Source organism: Eulemur rufifrons, chromosome 9 (genome assembly GCF_041146395.1).
Source record: "Eulemur rufifrons isolate Redbay chromosome 9, OSU_ERuf_1, whole genome shotgun sequence".
Classification (NCBI taxonomy): domain Eukaryota; kingdom Metazoa; phylum Chordata; class Mammalia; order Primates; family Lemuridae; genus Eulemur; species Eulemur rufifrons.
The window spans coordinates 19138590-19159311 of record NC_090991.1 but is presented as its reverse complement, the minus strand read 5'-3'; the positions used below and the strand labels follow the sequence as shown (position 1 = coordinate 19159311).

Below are 20722 nucleotides of genomic sequence, written 5' to 3'. Positions count from 1 at the left end.
CACTGTGTATTTATACAACTGTGCGTCTTTGTAGACCCCTTAATAGCCTGAGAGCTTCTTGAGGGTAAGGACCGTTCCCCATCAACCCTTTTAACCTTGAAAGATTGTAAGTTGTGAGCAGAAATAAAATAACAGTGAAGGGGTTGTGGTGACCAGCACTCTCTCTAGTTGATGGAGTTGACAGGTAGTTTGCCTGAATCACTCCAAACCCATTATGCAAATATTCCCCTAAGGAAGGAAAAATAAACCCAGCTCCCTGGAATCTAAATTAGGCAAAAAGTCCCGGCATGGTGCCTCCTGCCTGTGATCCTGGCACTTTGGGAGGCTGAGGCCAGATCAATACCAGCCTGAGCAAGAGTGAGACCCCGTCTCTACAAAAAGTAGAAAAATTATCCAGGCACGGTGGTGCGCACCTGTAGTCCCAGCTACTCGGGAGGCTGAGACAGGAGGATTGCTTGAGCCCAGGAGTTTGAGGTTGCAACGAGCAATGATCACGCCGCTGCCCTCTAGCCTGGATGATGATCGAGATCCTGTCTCAAAAAATAAACGAACAAACAAATAAATAAACAAACTAGGTAAAAAGCCACCTTTTGATAAAAGGAAAAAAGTGAAAGTGAAAACATCCAAAAGATGGTAGTTAGTTTACTACCTGAATGAATCTCGCTATTGTGAACACCTTTTCAGTGCAAAGTCAGCATTATCCTCACTCTTAAAAACAACCTAATTTTTATTTTTAAAGCAATGATGCTCACTGTAAAAAGCTCAGAAAAAACAGGCAAACAAAAGAGAGACAAAAATAAACCATACATCGTTATTAACATTGGATACATTTCCTTTTAATCTTTTTCCTATGTATGAACCACAAAAGCTGTTATAGAATATATACATACATGTGTATTTATGTAATTGAAGATCAGGCCTCATACACAGTTTTAAAACTCTTGCTTTGATTGGAAGTCCCCCCCCCCACATTTAAATATTATTCCTAATGCTGGTTTCTCTTCACGTCGAATAAATATTATTCCTAAAGCTCCTTTTTAAAGGCTGCATAAGGAAGCGGTGAGCTTCCAGAAAGAGTTAGATGAATGTCGGTAATTTAACCAACATTTTGGTTGTCTACAGGTGTTCTGGTATTGCAAATAACACTTTGATGAACGTCTTAGCTCTCTCATTGTTTGTTTCTCTAGGCTCGATCCCTAGACAGAGCACTGCCGGGGCGGACGGCGTGGACACGGTTACGGCTGGTTGATACAGAAAGACGAGGCCAAGTGCAGAGAAGCCCGTCGCACCACACACTTGACCCACACCAAGTATGAGTTAAATAGTCTTTTAATTTTAATTTTTTTTTTTTTTTTTTTGAGACAGAATCTCACTTTGTTGCCCGGGCTAGAGTGAGTGCCATGGCGTCAGCCTAGCTCACAGCAACCTCAAACTCCTGGGCTTAAGCGATCCTCCTGTCTCAGCCTCCCGAGTAGCTGGGACTACAGGCATGCGCCACCATGCCCGGCTAATTTTTTTTTCTATATATATTTTAGTTGTCCATATAATTTCTTTCTATTTTTAGTAGAGATGGGGTCTCACTCTTGCTCAGGCTGGTCTCGAACTCCTGACCTTGAGCGATCCACCCACCTCGGCCTCCCAGAGTGCTAGGATTACAGGCGTGAGCCACCGCGCCCGGCCTAATTTTAATTTAAAAAAAATTTTTTTTAGTTCAATGGTTTGCTCATTTGACAGGTGCAAATGGCATTCGGCGGTTTCAGTGTGCGCTTTTTTGTTTACTGATGGGTGTGGTGACCTCTCCACCGTGTAAGCAGCAGCTGGTACAGTATTTCCTTTCTGTGGATCAGCCGTACTCGTCCTTTTTTTCGTTTTTGTATTTTTTTCTACTTGGGTCTTTCCTTCAAATTGATTTTTATGAACTCTCTATAGTAAGAGCAATGTCCCCATTGGTTGGCCTTCTACTGTTGCATGTGATTTTTTTGGGACATGGGGACATTTTAGTGTTAGGCAGTCAAGGCGTGGTCCTGAGGATTTTTTCCACTGCCTTTTGGCTCACGAAGTCCTTCCCTCTCGTAGGCGTCACTAGTGTTCTTGGCCAACATTTCCAGCTCTCTTCCTTTTGGACAGAGGAGGATAACTTTTTCTGACCCTCGTGATTTTGTGAAGCTGTGTGACAAGTTCTGGCAAAGACCTTGAGCAGAAGTGACCTGCCCATCTGGCCTTGAGCCTTTAATTGCTGATGTGAGACCTTCCAGATGCTGCTCTGTCTAATCTGGTAGCCACCAGCCACGTGTAACTATTCACATTTCTTTAAAACTAAATTAAAAAATTCAGCCCCTCATTCTCACTAGCCGCATCTCAGGTGTTCAGCAGCCGCGTGTGGATGGTGGCCCCTGCACTGGACTCGCGGACACGGAACATTCCCATCATCGCAAGCATGGCCCGGGCAGTGTGGCCTGGGCTCTCTTCCCCTCTGGCTGGAGGGTCGGCTATTCGGGGTGACGGCTGATCACACACTCTGGAGCCCCTAGAAATGGGGTGGGCAGGTGAGCGGATCCTCCTGCCGGCCAGCGACGGGCCTGTAGGGAGGGTAAGAAATAGCTTTTTTGGCTTTGAAGCCAATAAAATTTGGGGGTTACTCATGCTTTCTTTTTTTTTTTTAACCAAAGCATAATCTGGATCTCCTAGCCTTTTCCATTCTACTTATCTAGTCTAATTACCATTATCAAGTTTTAAATATTGTAAAATTTCAATGTTTTACTATCTAGTAAGGAAAGTTTCCAGCTACCCTCTTTTCTCCCCTTTCTTAGCCACGCTCTCTTGTTTGTTCTACAAGGTGAACTCTAGGGGCATTTTGTCTGGACACGCTCTCTTCTTGTTGGGGTCTTGATCGGAATTGTGGTAACCAGCGCATTCATCTGGGAAGAACTGGCACCACGTGACAGTACTCAGTTTCCCCACCCGGGACTGTGCTCTGTCCCGCCCCTCAGGCGCCTGTCTGCTGAGCAGCGCCGTGTGGACTGAATCAGCAGCAACGGGAGAAAAATAGGATAACACAGTGACTTTTATTCATTCCTTTTAAAGAGCTATACTTTTTCCTGAGATTCCCTCCCTCTCTACTCTTTTGGGGTTGAAATGGCCTTTCTTTTTATAAAAACCTATGTTAGATATTGTTTTCTTGTTTCTAAATGCATAAGTTGAAATATATCTTGGAAATTTTACGGATCTGTGAAATCTCAAAGTCTGGATTAGACTTTTTAATAGGACTTTATTACACAGGTCACCTCTACTTTGTTAGGGATTTTGCCTTGGGGTTGCCATTGTGAATAGGGTCCTTTTTCCTCTTATTCTATTTATATAGTTCTCTGACAACATAGAGCCTTATGTGTTACTAAACAACCATCTACTGAGCACCATTTCATTTTTTTTTAAGAGACAGAGTCTTGGTCTGCCACCCAGACTGGAGTACAGTGGTGTCATCATAGCTCACTGCAGCCCTCAACTCCTGGGCTCAAGTGATCCTCCCGCCTTAGCCTCCTAAGTGCCTGGGACTACAAGCACATACCCAGCCAATTTAAAAAGAAAAAATTCTATAGAGATGGGGTCTTTCTGTGTTGCCCAGGCTGGTTTTAAACTCATGAACTCAAGCAATCCTCCAGCCTCAGGCCTTCTAAAGTGCTGGGATTACAGCATGAGCCATAGCGCCTGGGCTACTGAGCACCTTTGAGCAAAGTGTGGTTCCTACACCTGGAAGGCCCACAGTCTAACCAGGAAGATAGGAAGATAGTTGATGATCACAACATTGTAATAAGAAGCTGTCATAGCAGGTAGGAGATCAGAAAGCATTTCTAAGACGCGCTGAGGCTCGAGGTACTTCGTGAAAACAAAGTGCCCAGTAATTGTTTGCTGACTGACAACTGCAAACTCAGAAAGACTTGGTATTTTAGAAGTGATTTTTCTCTGGTCTCTTGTAGAATCCTACACATGAGTATCAGTGGCGGTGGTGGAGTTTTCGATTAAGGCATAGATCACCTAATTTCTTTCTGCCTTCCATCCACAAATGGCCAAGTCGGTAAGGGAGCATCCTTCACCATCAATATTTCATTCTACGTAGATGTTGGGCCAGACTCAAACCTTTAGAATTTCTGGGATAGAAAAAGTGCCACTATTTTTGTGGTCTGGGGCTAAGGCATGTCTTCCTATACATTTTAAATGTAGAAAACTAGGCTGCATTCCCCGAAGTGAGACAAAAGAATGGAGGAAAATATTCTACGGCCATACCACCCTCACCCTGAACACGCCCGATCTCGTCTGATCTCGTAAGCTAAGCAGGGTCGGGCCTGGTCAGTACCTGGATGGGAGAATGGAGGAAAATAAGAGCACAGCAAGCCAGTCTCCTTTGCGGTGTGCTGCTTTCCGCCCGAGCACGTCTATGCTACTTGCCCTCTCTGGGCCAGGCTGTCCACAGCCTCAGTTGCCTCCTGCACACTAAAAACTCCCAAACCCTACTTTCAGCTACTCACTGGACATACACCTCCACCTGGACAAACTTCTTGGTCATTTTCCAAGATCCAACTCCTTAGTCCAGCCCTGCCAGTCACTCTGCGACCCTCCAAGAACTCTGTCCATACCTCTGGACACTGTGGTCACTGTTTATGTGGCTGTTTTCTCCACTAAATCATGAGCTGAAAAAGGGCAGAGGCCAAGCTTTCTTGTTTCCACAGTTACAACCAACGAAAAATGTTTCTTTAAACAAAAAGAGTACGATCAGCTGAGGATACATTCGTCGACATTTTCTTCTCTTAAAAATATCGTTGAGCAATGCTCTCTGAACGTCTGAGCAGGAAAGGGCCCTCCCTATTAAGATTCCAGTGTGACTTTTTTTTCCAGAGACAGGGTCTTGGTCCATTGGTGAGGCTGGAGTGCAGTTGTGCCATCATAGCTATCTGTAACCTTGAACTCCTGGGCTCAAGTGATCCTCCCATCTCAGCCTCCTGAGTAGTTAGGACTACAATCACGTGCCAACATGCCCGGCTAATTTTTTAATTTTTTGTAGAGACGGGGCCTCCCTGTGTTGCCCAGGCTGGTCTCAAACTCCTGGCCTCAAGCGATCCTCCCACCGTTACCTCCCACAGTGCAAGGATTACAAGCATGAGCCACCAACCGGCTGACTTCACTATTTTTTTTTATCAAGGAAGTGGCCCCGGTGGGGGAAGTTCTGAACCCTGTAACCCCAGACGCTTACTTCTCTTTATCGCTGTTAGCTGGATTCCCAGCATAAGGACATGGGGAAAGACCTAGAATTATTTTGCTGTATGACTTTTCAGAGATTAAAAAAACACAAAGTAATTTGGCCCAATTTAGGTAAAAATGTATGAAGCTGCTCTGGAAATTTGAAATATGCATACACATAGGCATATATTTACATATATGCGTAATATATGTACGTGCACACACAGTATAAATTGATTTTTAGAAGGTACTTTTTTAAAAAGCTAAACCTATTGATGAAGATCACAATTCCATGTTATATTATGAAATTTCCACTTACCATTAGCCAGCACTTCCACAAGAACAAAACGTGAGAGATTCAAACCAACAGCGACTATGTTGCTATAGTATGGTTCTAATATTTATAGAAACATAATCAACATTGCAAAAGGGCTTCTTTTAAATTGGCAGCTAAAGGAGTCTTAAACTAAACGGAACTCATTTCAGTATGAAGAGTGACTTTCTAATCAAGACAGGTCTGGCAGATTACTCGGGGCCATTAATTGCCCCTCATAGAGTTTGCATGGGGCTGTGTCAGAGGCTGTGGTGTCGAGCAGTGAGCAGGCTAAGCAGCGTTACTGGTAGAATCCAAGGGAGAACCAGGAACGAGGGTAAATGCCACAGATGCCTGCCACCACCAGGGGCTTACCTTGGGTGGGGGGGATGGTCTACTCTCTGGAAAAAGGAATACAGATGCTACCACCTGGTTGTGGGTTAAGTTTTTACTATTCTTCCAGCCCTTCCCGAACCCCCGCAGGAATCAACTCTCAGGCCAGGCAGTTCAGAATCCCCAGACTAGCTTGGGAGTGTCCCAGAGAGCAAAGCCCAGTGCAGGCACATAGTGGGCACAGGGGCCCATAAAAAATATAAGACATGGTCCGTGTCCTCAAGGATCTTGTTGTCCAGGAGTGGAGAGGTGTGATTTAGGTCATTCCTGCAAAGACATCCTGAGTTTTGAGTAAGATGCTTTAGGCCACAGGGAAAAGACAGCTATTTGCAGTATCTGAGTTTTCAATTCTTTACTCCAGTGGTGTTTAAACCACTGGGTGCCCCATGAAATTGCTTCAAACACGTACCGCCTGCCCCCCCATCCCAATGCGCCAGGACCCCATCCCTGGAGTTTGCCTCTAGGGTTTGGGATGGGACCAGAGTACTAGCAAGCTCTCTCCTGCCTTCCCAGCCTGCCCATAAACAGACCAGCACTTGCCTCAGACCTGCAGGTGTCTGCTGCGTGTCAGACACTGTCACCCTTGTGTTTGGGGACAGCTCTGTCCTGACCACATGGTCTAGGCTGGATTCCTTCTCCATCGGGAGCAGGGAGGGAGCCCACAGAATGAGGTAAATGAAAAAATAAAATCGGGGGCAGCGGAGCCAGGGGAGGTGGTTTACACTGTTTACACATATATAGTCTCAGAAGATTCTGGAGGAGTGAAGCTAAAAAGTGGTCAATCTCGGGTGTTCTGCCGTTTCTGGCTGGCTACTTCTTTTAAAAGAAGTCAACCTCTCCCAGAGAATAGAGTCGCCCCTGAATGTAGCATGCCCTAAAAGAGCATTTCAACAAAATCATTTTACTTTTAGTTTAGAGAGTTTCTGGAAATAGAAAGATCTCTCCCATGGGGTTGAGGGAAGGAGGAGACCCAAAAAACATCCTTAAGAGAAAGGAAATGGCCGTAATGTTTCAAAAGATCAGGGAGAAGTGGGGGGAAGCGAGAAACCGAGCTTGATGCATGTGAAGAAAGTAAATAACTCCTCACATCTTAGAGCAGATTGAATTTACATTTTACTTAAAAAAGGGGGGGGACGAGGGAGTACATACACAAGGAGGAAAATGGGGTGGGGAACAACAATGATCTGACACGGATTTCTACCATTTTCCCCTACAATGATCGATTTTGTCTGTTGGGCAGTATTTCTCCTGCTGGCGTACAGTTGCTTACAATATTAACAAGGTTGTAGACAAGGGAACTGCCAAAGTTTAGGCCCGAATGGAAGGGAGAGTAAGTTATCATATACAATGTAAGTTTACAATACACAGCATTTTCTTTAAATGATGTAACGCAGTCGCAGGAAGAAGTTAACAATACTAACACGAGAATAATCAAATTTCTGTTTGTTATCCATGTACAGCAACTAACTGCTTTACAAAAAAGCAAAATAATACAATATATCATCACATGTATTTACAGTGTAGTAAATATACTTTTCTGTCAAATTTTACACAAACTATTTACAGGTGAATATACTGCATTAAAAAAAATTGTGTGGCTGACACTAAGAGTGAATTTTTATATAGTCCATTGCATAACATTGAATAAGACATGCCTCATTATGCGGGGGGGGGGGGGGGGAGGGGTGGGGGGAGGGGAGATGTAGAAACAAAACCAAAAAAATTAAAAACAAAACCAAAATAATAATAATAAAAAAAAAACCCAAAATGAAACTGAAAACCTATAAATCTGGGAGGGTTGCTGGCTTGCACTCTGTCTTCCCACTGGGACACTGGTCCACCGGGGTGGAGCTGACCGTCCACTGTGGTGTCCTCGGCACCAGGCTCCGCCCCGAGCAGGCGCTGGGTGAATGGAAGACAGAGCCCTGGCCACTTCCCCTCTGAGCCAGTGAACTGCACCTTGATCCTGGCAAACAAGGGCACGCCCTTAGGACAGGAGGGGCACTGGTGATAACAGGTAGATTATGCAAGACAAAAACATGACTGAGTTACTGTTTTCCTCTTTAAAAAGTGAGGGGAAATATCCACAAACCCAAAACAAATTACTTACAATGTTCTTTGCAGAGCTTACATCAAATTATACAAAATGGGCAACTTGCTCTGAACTTGAGAATTTCTTTTGTAGATTACAGGGATGAGAACTAAAAAAAAAATCTTTCATTTCTCAGGAGACACATAATGGGGAGAGATTTAACTCATGTCCATTTTAGTTATTTGGAAAGCTAGGTTTTCCTCAAAAGTTGGAAGTTCTCTGAACAAGGTAAAACCTAAACCTTAGTATGTTTTCAAATTCCTACGATGTACTGGTCAAAATTATTTTTGCTGTTCAAAGGCGGCTCAATTTTGATTTGTACAATGTTGACCATTTCATGAGGTACAAAATAGCATACCTTGGTAAACTTTTAATGGAAAGATCAATATTTTTTAACAGTAAACTTTTGGAAGTTTCTGTATTTTGATGGGAGAAGCAAAATAGCATAACACCCACCATCATATGCACCAAACCAACAAACGAAAAGGAAAAACACTGAACCAAAACTACTAAAGGCTCACATTGCCAGCTATGCCAGGAGCCGAGAAGCTGTGCCACCTATTCTGGAAGCAGGGAGCTGTGAGAAGAGCAAAGATACTGGCATTCTTGGCACTAGGTTGCTGATCTGTTTCTAAACTCACTTCTAATCTCTCTTTACCTCCTTTGTTGCTCTGTTATTACAAACACTTTCTTCTAATGCAGCCTCTAAAACAGTTAAAAACAAACATTTAGTTAATTGCACCTGTCTTTAATATTTTCCAACAATTCTATGCTAAAATCACTATTAACACTAAGGTGTTTTTTTTTCTTTTATTTTGGCAAATGATTTTTACTTTTCCCAGGACTGTAAACAAATTAAAAAAATTAAGTTCTTGTTATTTCTGAATATCAAAAGAAATTTTATTTACATTAACATATTACATTGTTACTGTGTGGATAAATGTGAAATGTGTTATATTATTAAAATCAGAACACTTAAATGTACCATTTTTTATTGAGTTAGCTGTGGAATTTACTGAAATCCACTAGTGAAGAGCACTACAGGAAACTCCCCTCTCCCCTAGGTTTCTTTTTTCCCCTCCCAAAGCCATTATATCTTAACATACAAAGGGAACCTGGGAGTAGGGGGATATCTTTTGTAATAAATATGGTTTCATTCATTCTAAATTGGAATATCCAGATACTAAAGTCAAATTATTTTGCACACTGCAGGTACCACAGAGAAACTGGATCTGCATTACTATGGAAATTCCAACGCCAAGATAATCCATACTATTCAGTGTAGCAGCAACTCTAAGGCCCCCTATTGTCATACTAATGCAGGCTCACCAGTCTTTTCACAGTGATTGGATGTAATTCTATAATATAGAACCCAAATGTTTTGCTAAAGAGATTCCTGATTTTTTGGAGGGGAGTGGGAAAATTAAAGACATTTTAAAATATATCTTATCAAAGAAATTTATGATAATATACACCATACTCTATGTTTCATGGAAAATTATTTAACAAAAGTATCAGCTACTCTAAATGTCACGTACCATTCCATTTTTCTGTGGAGCTAATGTAAACATCTATGAAAATTACCTTCTGGGAACAATTTTCAACACTTTGTTCACTGATTACCCTGCTCAGAATTATTTAAAAAGGAAGAAGAGGGAAAAATGTATAACCACTATACTTAGTATAGTTTTGGCTTACAAAACACAAAAACAAAGAAACCACTTTTAGCATAAAGATTAAAAGATAATCAACTGGAGAGAAAAAAACTAATTTGGATGACTGAGTTTGGATAAGGCCTCAGAACCTGTAGATTTAATTCAGTAAGGTTAAGATAGATGTGGTCACGCTTATTTTCCTGTCATTATTGCTAATACTCAAGTGTTAGTATTTCTTAAGAATCCACTACAAAATACTAAATCCCCCGCCCCCCAAAGTACCTCACCTGTGGCTTTACGGTGTCAAGTCACTGAGGCTTGACCTCTATGGTTCTTTCAGATTTATAAGGTTAAAAAAAGTCCACAGCTAAAAGATTAAGCATACTGGGGTTATAATATTATTTTTCCCATAAACTTCTATCTTGAAAAGTGTGTAAATAAGACTAACACTTTATATGAAGACGGGGAAACCAGAGAAGGCAGAGCTCTGTGCAAATGGCTTTCATAGACGCCTGTAGTAGCGGTATTCAAGAATTCATCCTCTCACAATTGTCGCTCCCTGGTGGTCTAGTGGTTAGGATTCAGCGCTCGCTCTCATCCTCTCACAGTTGGGATGTTCTCAGTTCAAGTTTCCTGACCTCCCACTTTCTTTGCAGTTGTTCTGAACACTTGCATACACCAGATACACGCCAAAAGTAGAAGGAAAAAAACTTAAAGAAAAAAAAAAAGCAGCATTAAATTTAGGCAATGCTTCGGGAGTTGATCATCTGGCAACATGGCAGACCGGATGGGTTTGTTATAAAACAGGAAGTGCAGCATCACAACATGGAGGGATGGGGCAAGGCTAGGGAAGAGTCACTAGTGAAGAGCCCATGTTAAGTTGGTTTAAAAAAAGAAAGAAAGAAAGCTTCACACGATCTTCTTAATGCTATTACGTTTGAAACTGCCAGCGCTTCTTTGCTTCTGCACTTGGCTTGCGGATCCGTGGCGAGTTCGTCCACTGTTACAGTGGCCAGTGGTAGGGGAGAGTTCAACGTTCTCCTTGTCAATTCCTGGAGAGAAACACAGCAACCAATTACTCCCTCTCTTCCGGTGTTTAGTCCCAGGACTGAATCTCATTTAAAGTCATGTGTTGCTTAACAACGGGAATACATTTTGAGAAATGATGGCCATTAGGTAATTTTGTCATTGTGCGAACATCAAAGAGTGTACTTACACAAACCTAGATGGTATAGCTTATTACATACTTAGTCTAGACGGTATAGCCTATTGTTCCTAGGCGACAAAGCTGTACAGCATGTTACTGTATTGAGTACTGTAGGCAATTGTAACACAGTGGTATTTGTGTATCTAAACACAGAAAGGGTGCAGTAAAAATACAGCATTATAATCTTATGGGACCACCGTCTATATGTGGTCTATCATTGAAACGTTGTTATGCTGCGCATGACTGTATTTGTATATGAGATACAACCTGGCGAATTGTTTTTGCACGTTTCATCTTCATAGTCAACTGTTAGAATGTTTACAAAGGCCCTGTCACACAGAAAGCCCCATATTTTGTTAGGCAAAATTTGCTATCACAGCAGAAAATAGCATAAGGAAAAGAGAAAGGAGAAGTTGCAAGGGGAAGCTAGAGGCAGGCAGGCTTGCAATGAATGAAAAGCTAGCAGCCACCAGGGAAGATCAGAGCTCTTTCCTCCAAATCATATCAGAAACTTCCAGCAGAGGTCAGCTTCTAGCCACATATCCTTACTCATGTTCATAAAAAGAATATTCTCTCCAGCAGCAGAAGGCACTGATCTTTCCAGCAAATTTGTCATTTCAAAGAAAAGGCAGATGCTTTTTATTTTTTTAATCACAGTGCCTGTCCCAAAGGAACTCAAGCATTTACTGAGAAAATAATATATCACAAAGGTCATATTACAGAATCCTTGTTTCTTCTTTTCAACTATGGCCAGTCATTTCACATCCTACAAGCTTAAACAGATGCCATTTTTTCTCTCATAGAGAAGATTAAACCTCCAAAATCTAGGCCTTACAATGAATTTTATAAATATTCTAAGTAGTAACTTCAGAAAAGTAATCAGCAACAAAAACAAGATATTTTTTACCCACCAGATTAGTAAAGAGTACAAATCAGATAACAGAGTAGTGGTTACCCTTGGGGAAGTGGTGACTGAGGGTGGCTTCTTGGGCTGCTGGTAATGTTCTATTTCTTGGTCCGGATGCAGGATTTTCAAGTGTGTTTACTTCTTAAAGTTCATTAAACCATAAAATCATGATTTGGGTACTTTTCTATTTAGTTACATGTCAACAAAATCTATCCCCCAAATTAGACTGATTATATCCACTTCTGGCATAACTATCGGTGGGAGAGCAAATAGCTGAAGACCATTTTAGCAGTTTGTATCAAAATGTAAATTATTAATTGATATTTACTGATAGAGAAAGATGACCATAATTTTTAGAGTAGGAAAAAAATACTCATATACAGAGGAAAAAAAAAAAAAAAAAAAGGCTGAGAGAACATTTGCCAAAAGATTTTATCTCTGAATGGCATGATTTCAGGTAATTTTTATTTTATTCTTATCTGTGCTATTTGAATTTTCAAATAATCATTAAATCTGAGAATGGAAAAATTTCCCTTTTTGGACAGAAAGTAATACTTCAAGTCAAGAAGTAATCATTATGTTACAGAAAAGGTACACATGTACAGAGAGCCACCCAACTATTTGTTGGTTCAAAAACAGAAAATGAATTTGGGATCACCTCTCTCTAGAAGCCACACATCCTTGGATCCACCCCTGAATCCAATGCAGAGTGTCAGGCACTGACAAGCACGTGGCCTGACTGACACAGGCTCAGCAGAGATGTGTTCTATTGAACTTATCAAAGGAACAGGGGCATTTGTCAGTGATTGTTCACACACATGTGCAATGGGCTAGGAATGTGAGTGCAGAGTCAAAAACATCAGCAACATCTCTCCAGGAACCAAGCAGAGCTGAACCAGCACCATGAATCTGTTCTATTCTCATCTAATCATATGCATAGAAAGATGAATAGAAGAAAATACATAACGTTCAGAGAACTTTTTCCCTGTGTAACTGAATTCTGGACAATTTTTATTCTCTTCTGTATATTCATTTGCATCTTCTCCAGAGCTATTTAAAAAAAGAAATAACAAAACAGAAAGAAGGACGCTCATAGTCTCCTGAATGGGCCTTTAACTTCTTTGTGGTGTATGTTTACACAGGCTCTTTCAATTGTCTTGTTTATCTCTACAACCCATATTGTTTCTCATCTCTATTTCCTTCATGATGCATTCTTCTGTCTCCTGTTAGAATTTTCTTCCTTCTTGTTTTTATATTTATTTTTTGTCTCTACTATCACAACTTGTATATGTATCTTATTTCCTCTATCAGAGTATAGAAGGGTTAAGATCATTTATTATTCATTTTCATTTTTCTATAAAGTCTAGTTGATTATTTTTTCTATAAATTGAAAAATTATTTTCAATAAATATTGGTTGAACTGAATGTGTCTTCTTCTTCTTCTTCTTTTTTTTTTTTTTTTTTAAGGGACAGGGTCTTGCTCTGTTGCCCTGGCTAGAGTGCAGTAGCACCATTGTAGCTCACTGCAACCTCATAATCCTGGACTCAGGGGATCCTCCTGCCTCAGCCTCCTGTGCAGGTGGGATACAGGTGCACACCACCATGCCTGGCTAATTTTTCTACTTTTTGCAGAGACTGGGTCTCACTCTTGCTTAGGCTGGTCTCGAACTCTGAATGCTTCTATTTTAAAATGTAATAGCTGGATCCTTATAATTCAGAGCCCAAATGCACGCAACCCCTGATCTGTAGGGGGTAATACCATGTTTTTAGCAGAAAAGATAAAAATGTTTTCCCTCTCTGGTGTTCTCTATCTGAAATTATCATGAACTTGTCAGTGTATTTGTTCTTCCATTTCCTTAGGTTAGCAGGTGGCCTGCAAGTTTCGTCCAGTAGTTCTTTATCTTGGGGTTATTTCTTTACTAAGAAATAAGATTCAGGCAAAACTAGAACCTTAGTAAGACAAAGGTTTGAAACAACTTGGAGCTGGCCATCAGGAAGGGCATACAGCACGGACGACCACTGGGAAGGCTCGGTAACGCTCTGCTGATCTCCCACCCTAGGGCTCCTTCTTGCGTCTACCTTTGGTACCGCCTTGCAACCTGCAACCGTTAGACTGGCTCACTCTGAGGGGAAAATAGCCATTACATTGTAAGGTGGCAATTTTTTTTTTTTTTTTTTTTTTGAGACAGAGTCTCACTCTGTTGCCCGGGCTAGAGTGAGTGCCGTGGCGTCAGTCTAGCTCACAGCAACCTCAAACTCTTGGGCTTAAGCGATCCTACTGCCTCAGCCTCCCGAGTAGCTGGGACTACAGGCATGCGCCACCATGCCCGGCTAATTTTTTGTATATATATATTTTAGTTGTCCATATAATTTCTTTCTATTTTTAGTAGAGACGGGGTCTCGCTCTTGATCAGGCTGGTCTCGAACTCCTGACCTCGAGCGATCCACCCACCTCGGCCTCCCAGAGTGCTAGGATTACAGGCGTGAGCCACCGCGCCCGGCCGTAAGGTGGCAATTTTTCTGCTTGGGCACAAAGGCCTGCTCAGTGGTAGTCTTATGAAATAAAGTTACATAAACTGCAGTCATGTAGATTAAATCAAAGAAGTGCTAAGAACATTCGACTTTCTGTTTTGTTAAGTAAATAATTCTCAAACCTCAAAATAAAAACTTAAAAGCCTTATTTGTATTTTGCTAAAGGTTAAGTGTAAAAAGCTATAAAGTTGTTCATGTATTATGACCTCAACTATGTAAAAAAAAGACACTGGAGGGAGATTCATCAAATGGTAATAAACACTGATTATCTATCTTTGAGTGATAGGATTATGGGTGATTTTTTTCTTCTATTTTTCTGAATTTTCCAATTTTCTTCCTCATGAACACGTTAATTAAAAATGGTAGAGTCTGACTGACTTGTTAGCCCTGTCACTCATAACCAAAAGCTTCGACGCTATGTGAAAGGTTGATGTTCTACTTCTACTTTCAAATTCAGTTCTCATCTCAATTCTTGTTTTTGAATGTGTGTTTTCTTCCTACTTACTGACTCAACTCTATAAGTCACCTACAAGTAATGTATGTGATTCCTAAGTTCAACTCCACAGCAAAGATGTTTTTACTATAAGGATCAAAGGAGAAATTGACATAAAAATCTTGGAGGGTCATTAAAAAAATTAAAAATGCATATATTTACACCAAAATACAGCATCTTGAAAGAGCCAAGTTAGTATGAAACCAAATGATCAGCCCAGGCACCATGGCTCACGCCTGTAATCCTAGCACTCTGGGAAGCTGAGGTGGGAGGATGGCTTCAGATCAGGAGTTTGAGACCAGCCTGAGCAAGAGTGAGACTCTGTCTCTACTAAAAAATAGAAAAAAATTAGCTGAGCAACTAAAAATAGAAAAAATTAGCCGGGCACGGTGGTGCATCCCTGTAGTCCCAGCTACTGGGGAGGCTGAAGCAGGAAGATCACTTAAGCCCGGGAGTTTGAGGTTGCTGTGAGCTAGGCTGATGCCACAGCACTCTAGCCTGGGCAACAGAGTGAGACTTGGTCTTTTTAAAAAAAAAAAAGAAATGAAACCAAATGATCATGGCATTTAAGTTTCTAAGCATAATTCTTACTTCTGGGAATTTTGGCAGCATTCTTTGTTTTTACCCTCTAAAATTAAATCTAGAAATCTCTCTAGGAGCTGGTAAAGGACTTCATCTCAACATCCTATAGGAAAAATTCAGATTATCAGCCAGACTGCTCCACTGGAGACAAAATCCATCCTGCATTGGTACATGCTATATTTTAAGTTAGTGAGAAGGCCTAGTGCTATACTTTTCATGAAAGCCTCTCTGAAGCTTTGCATTCTGGTCTCTGTTTTGTCCCTGAAGCACTGCTGGCTTTCCCTTTCCCTTCTGGCCCTAAGTGGGTACAAAAGCAAAAACCCATGAGGCGACTAACAGAAATCCAGAGGCTACCACTTGAGGGAAATAAAGCTAAAACTTCTGTGGACCTGATTTGCTAGTTTAAATTCCCCCACAGATATGCTGTGGGTCAAACATGCAGCCAGTTACAAACAGGCAGGGGCAGGAGAAGCTGGAAATTCTCTATAGTAGTGTATGAACAGCATTATGCTTCATAAAAATAAAATCCTAAATAGGTGTGATTGGCCAAAATTTAGTGAATTGAGTGAGTGGGGAAAAGAATGATTAGATTACATTATTGTTATTTAAGTTATATGTTCATCTCCCCTGCTAGACAGAACATGAGTTCCTTGAAGGCAGGTATCAGGGTTTACTTTGCCAACTAGTGATACAGATGCAGCTTGACAAATATTTTTAATCACCTATTTTTTAAACACTTTTGGTTTCCAAACTGGAACACTTTCCCAAACTAGAATCTAACATTTTCATGAAATAATAGAAGAAATAAATCCTTTTTAGCTCCTGTGAACTTGAGGAAAAAGGGGTTAGGTAATTCATGAGAAGTTGTACTACAAAAATGTTAGACTGATAATAACCCAAATTTCCCACCACCTGCATAGGAACACTAGTAGGCTACCTGTCTCTGCATTGCTTAGTTTATTACACATGCAACATGGCAAACATCAGAAAACTCTTACTGCATATATGAGAAGGCAAATATATGTAGCATGTCAGAAGACCCAGGTTTGAGTCTTGGTTAGATCACAACTCTTATTTGGTTCTAGTTCCCAATCTGGCAATTAAGGATAACAGCAGATTTGCCTATTTCAAAGGACTGTTAGAAGACTCAGATAACATAACCTATGTGAAGAATTTTTACACCTAGATAAAATAATTACTACATAAATTAAGATGCTCCTAATACTTGAAATAAAAAAAACCAGGTGATATACTGAAAAGTTCTAGAACAAATGCACAGGGCTTGCGTTTTATGATAGAATTTATCAAATTACTGAAGCTAATGTAAATAAGCATAAAATATAATAAAGTGTCTTAGAAGAAAACATAACTATGGCTTGTTCTTAAGTAAATATATTCACAGAGATGTATTTAGAAATATTTTTATTTTGACCTTGATATATAAAATTATAAGAATTTTTAAAAATTTAGTGGAATTTTATCAATTGCTAATACTTCTTTCTCTGCTTAGGTCTAATCTTTCTGTATAATCACAGATGAATAAAAGAAAAAAGGTATCTTTTATAAATTAGACATAAGTGTATCATATTTTTTCTTCTTAGTCCTTAGAGCTAACTAATGATCATATTCCATTTTTTAAACACAGGTGATAAGGGCAGACAGCCAGCTTTAATTTCTACAGAAGAGGCTGACTTTATATTGGGGAAAACAAATATTTTTTAAGCTAAAAGAAAAAAAAAATCTTCCTTTTCAAACCATATGCTGGTTTTTCTGTATTAACTTCCCCTTGAGTTTCTTTTTAGCCTGCCCCTGTTAGTATAGGGCAGGGATGGCATCTTCAGCATTCAGGGTGGTAACAGCAGCTCCGTAACCAAGACGGGACATACTCGGGCCCCGCAGTTCCAGTAAGCATCCAGACCCTATAAAGTGGTGCCTTCACAAGTTTCTCAGGTGCCTAAGCCAGACTAAGCTCACAGGGACTGGTGAGTGAAGTCTCATGCCATGTGTCCAAGACAAGTGCAGGGTAAGCAGTATTTCGTGCAAAGATGATGAAAGTAAAGAGTACCTTGATGAGGAAACAGCTGCATGAAAACTGCTGATTTAGAGCAAGGCAGAGAAGCTTCACAGACACAGAATGGAAGAAAAAAACAAAAGTGAGTGATGCTGATAAGATTTAAAAAAAAGGGTGAAGCATGATTAGATAATGGATAATTATGATGTTCCTTAGTTTTCAAAAGGAATTTGGTTTTAATTACTAAACTCTGAACGTTAATTTCCTAAATATTATAATCTGTAAACAAATGGTGGAATTTACAATTCTGTAGATAACTTATTTACCATTTGTATTAGAATTAAGAATTTTAGTTTAAATTAAGAATTAAAGGCCGGGCCGGTGGCTCATGCCTGTAATCCTAGCACTCTGGGAGGCCGAGGTGAGCAGGAGTTCCAGATCAGCCTGAGCAAGAGCGAGACCTCCTCTCTACTAAAAATAGAAAAAATTAGCAGGACGTGGTGGCACATGTCTGTAATCCCAGCTACTTGGGAGGCTGAGGCAGGAGGATCACTTGAGTGCTGGAATTTGAGGTTGCTGTGAGCTACGCTAACGCCAGGGCCTAGCCTGGGCAACAGAGTGAAACTGTCTCAAAACAAAAATAAAAACACTAAGTATGTCTTTGTTCTAAAAAATACCTCATCTTCCAATATAAATAGTAAAATGAGCTGATCAAAGAAAAAGACTTTTTCCTAGTAAAAAGACATTTAAAATAGATCACAGGTTTACCTGTTTTTGTTTAAAAAAAAACAAAACAAAACACATACCTCTCACATTTGAGGTCAAAATATGTTATAAAACTTTTGCCATAATTATTACCTGATTCTTCCATACAAATGTCCCTTCGAACTATCAGAATACCTTACAGTACGAGGTATATAAAGTATCACAAAAGAGGTCAAAATAGTTATATGTGGACACTTTACCGCCTGAACCATTCTGAAATCTACTGGAGGCAGGCCCTATTGCTCCTCTGCTTCCCTGGGTCTAACAGAGTCCCTTGCATATATTAAACAATGTATATCTATAGGATAAATATCTAAATTTTTGTTATTTTTTTACAGAGCACTTATAGCATTAATCTTGTACTTAAAATCAAAAACTTGTGTATACTTAGAATTTGTTGAACAACATGGATCAGAAGGAAATAATGACTTTAGCTTAAAACCCAGTACTGAGACTCATGGGCAGAAACTGTGAAGCCCCTGCTGCCCAGCACTGCTTCTCATCTTTAAATGCTCCAGAGTGCCTAAAATACAACTACAAAATAGATATTCAAACGTTTACTGAATTAAATTACAATATGGAAAATATTAGGAAATCCTGATAGAATATAAATTAAATTTTAATATTTTGGAAATGGGTCTAATTTCTTTTTAATAAGTCCATATAACTCCATCTGGATTTTTATTTCTAATATACTTGCCCTTTAATATCTAAAGAGGATGCAGAGAGACTGCACTTGAAATGTTTATTTGAAATGAAATGGTTATAAAGCATTCACAATATGATTTTTTTTTTTTTCATCTGGGAACACGTTAGATACAATATGACTTTTAAAAGAAACTTTTTTGCTCATCAGCTGAGAAAACCACTCATGGCTTTGGCTTAAGCAAAAGAAAGTCCCATCAACTGCTTAAGGTAGATAGATTTTATTTTGTAGTTGTTGTTTTTTTTTTTTTTTGAGACAGAGCCTCACTTTGTTGCCCAGGCTAGAGTGAGTGCTGTGGCGTCAGCCTAGCTCACAGCAACCTCAAACTCCTGAGCTTAAGGGATCCTCCTGCCTCAGCCTCCCGAGTAGCTGGGACTACAGGCATGCACCGCCATGCCCGGCTAATTTTTTCTATATATATATATATTTAGCTGTCCATATAATTTCTTTCTATTTTTAGTAGAGATGGGGTCTCGCTCTTGCTCAGGCTGGTCTTGAGCTCCTGAGCTCAAACGATCCGCCCACCTCGGCCTCCCAGAGTGCTAGGATTACAGGCGTGAGCCACCGCGCCCGGCCTATTTTGTAGTTTTAATCCTGGTTCTTCAATTCATGTCTAGCTCAGCCATAATGAACCTAAGAAGGATCGCAATATCAAATATGAAATATTCTTATACATCATAGAGTCAATGTTATGAATTCTCTTTAGGATGCTCTCATTTGGGAAAATCTGAAGAGCCAAAGTTTTATGTCCATTTGGCTGAAGGGTAACAGTTAATGCGATTTTGTATGTATTGAATTCTGGGTACAGTCCATTGGCTTCACTGATACCAAGTTTAATTTCTAGTAGGGAGGGGTTCAGAAGATAATCATTTATATATTTTTAAATTCGGACTTATAGCTGGTAACTGATGAAGTACCACCAAAATTTTTTACTTGAGTAATGCCTAATGCTGTGGCAGGAGGAAGTTCATGAATCTCTTATTTTGTTGATTTGTTAGCAGAGAATGTCGGAGACCAAAAGAAAATATAGCTTAAGTAAACTGATCATGCTAAGTACCAAAGATGTAGAAAGCAGAGTATTGCATTAACATGGAAAATTTGCAGCAAAGGGTTGACTGTGTGTAGATCAGCAACTTTTGCTTTTTGAAACAGGGCAACAGAGCCTTCATCTGCTTAAATCTCAGTAGACTCGGGGCAAGCTAATGTTGGGCAAGTCACACTTATGCTCCATTTCAAGGCTTTTTTACTGTGTTTTATTTTTATAAGAGCACTACCATAGGTCACTGTAATCTTGATCCCTTGGGCTAAAGTGATGCCCCCACCTCAGCCTCCTGAGTAGCTGGGACTACAGGCATGCACCACGATGCCAGGCAATTTTTCTTCTTTCATCTTTTTTTTTTTGAGATTCAGGGTCTCACTATGTTGCCCAGGCTGGTCATGAGCTCCTGTCCTGATCCTCCCATCTCAGCCTCAGTAGCTGGGATTATGGGAGTAAGCCACCTTGCCAGCAGAGCTTCTTAAAACACTACAACCTGGGACTTGGGTACTAGGAGGGGAGGTAAACAAATATTTTGGTTTCTGTACAGCTAAATAGCAAAGTTGAAATGTTGGATCAAGTTAGGAATCTGGATAAGATTCATTTCTGCTTTTAGTCCTTTGATATCAGCAAGCTTTACTCCACAAAGAAATGAGGAGATAACAATATAAGATTACATGAACCTAAAGATATGAATAGACCTAATCCAAAGTATCAACTATTACCACAAAGAAGTATTCCATAACAGCAAAATCATAAAAACATAGTAATGGTACCTAGATAAATAGGATCCTTTCG

At 40.2% G+C, this 20722-nt stretch overlaps 1 protein-coding gene across 2 annotated transcripts in view; it reads right to left on the bottom strand.

Annotated features, from left to right (window-relative positions):
- Window positions 1-7620: 7620 nt before the first annotated feature.
- NF1 (neurofibromin 1) overlaps window positions 7621-20722 on the bottom strand; it is a 246247-nt gene continuing 233145 nt past the window's right edge. For both annotated transcript variants that reach the window (XM_069482258.1, XM_069482259.1), the window contains one exon: window positions 7621-10737. In XM_069482258.1, the coding sequence (XP_069338359.1) occupies window positions 10595-10737 (143 nt within the window). In that variant the 3' untranslated portion in view covers window positions 7621-10594. The remainder of the gene's footprint in view (window positions 10738-20722) is intronic.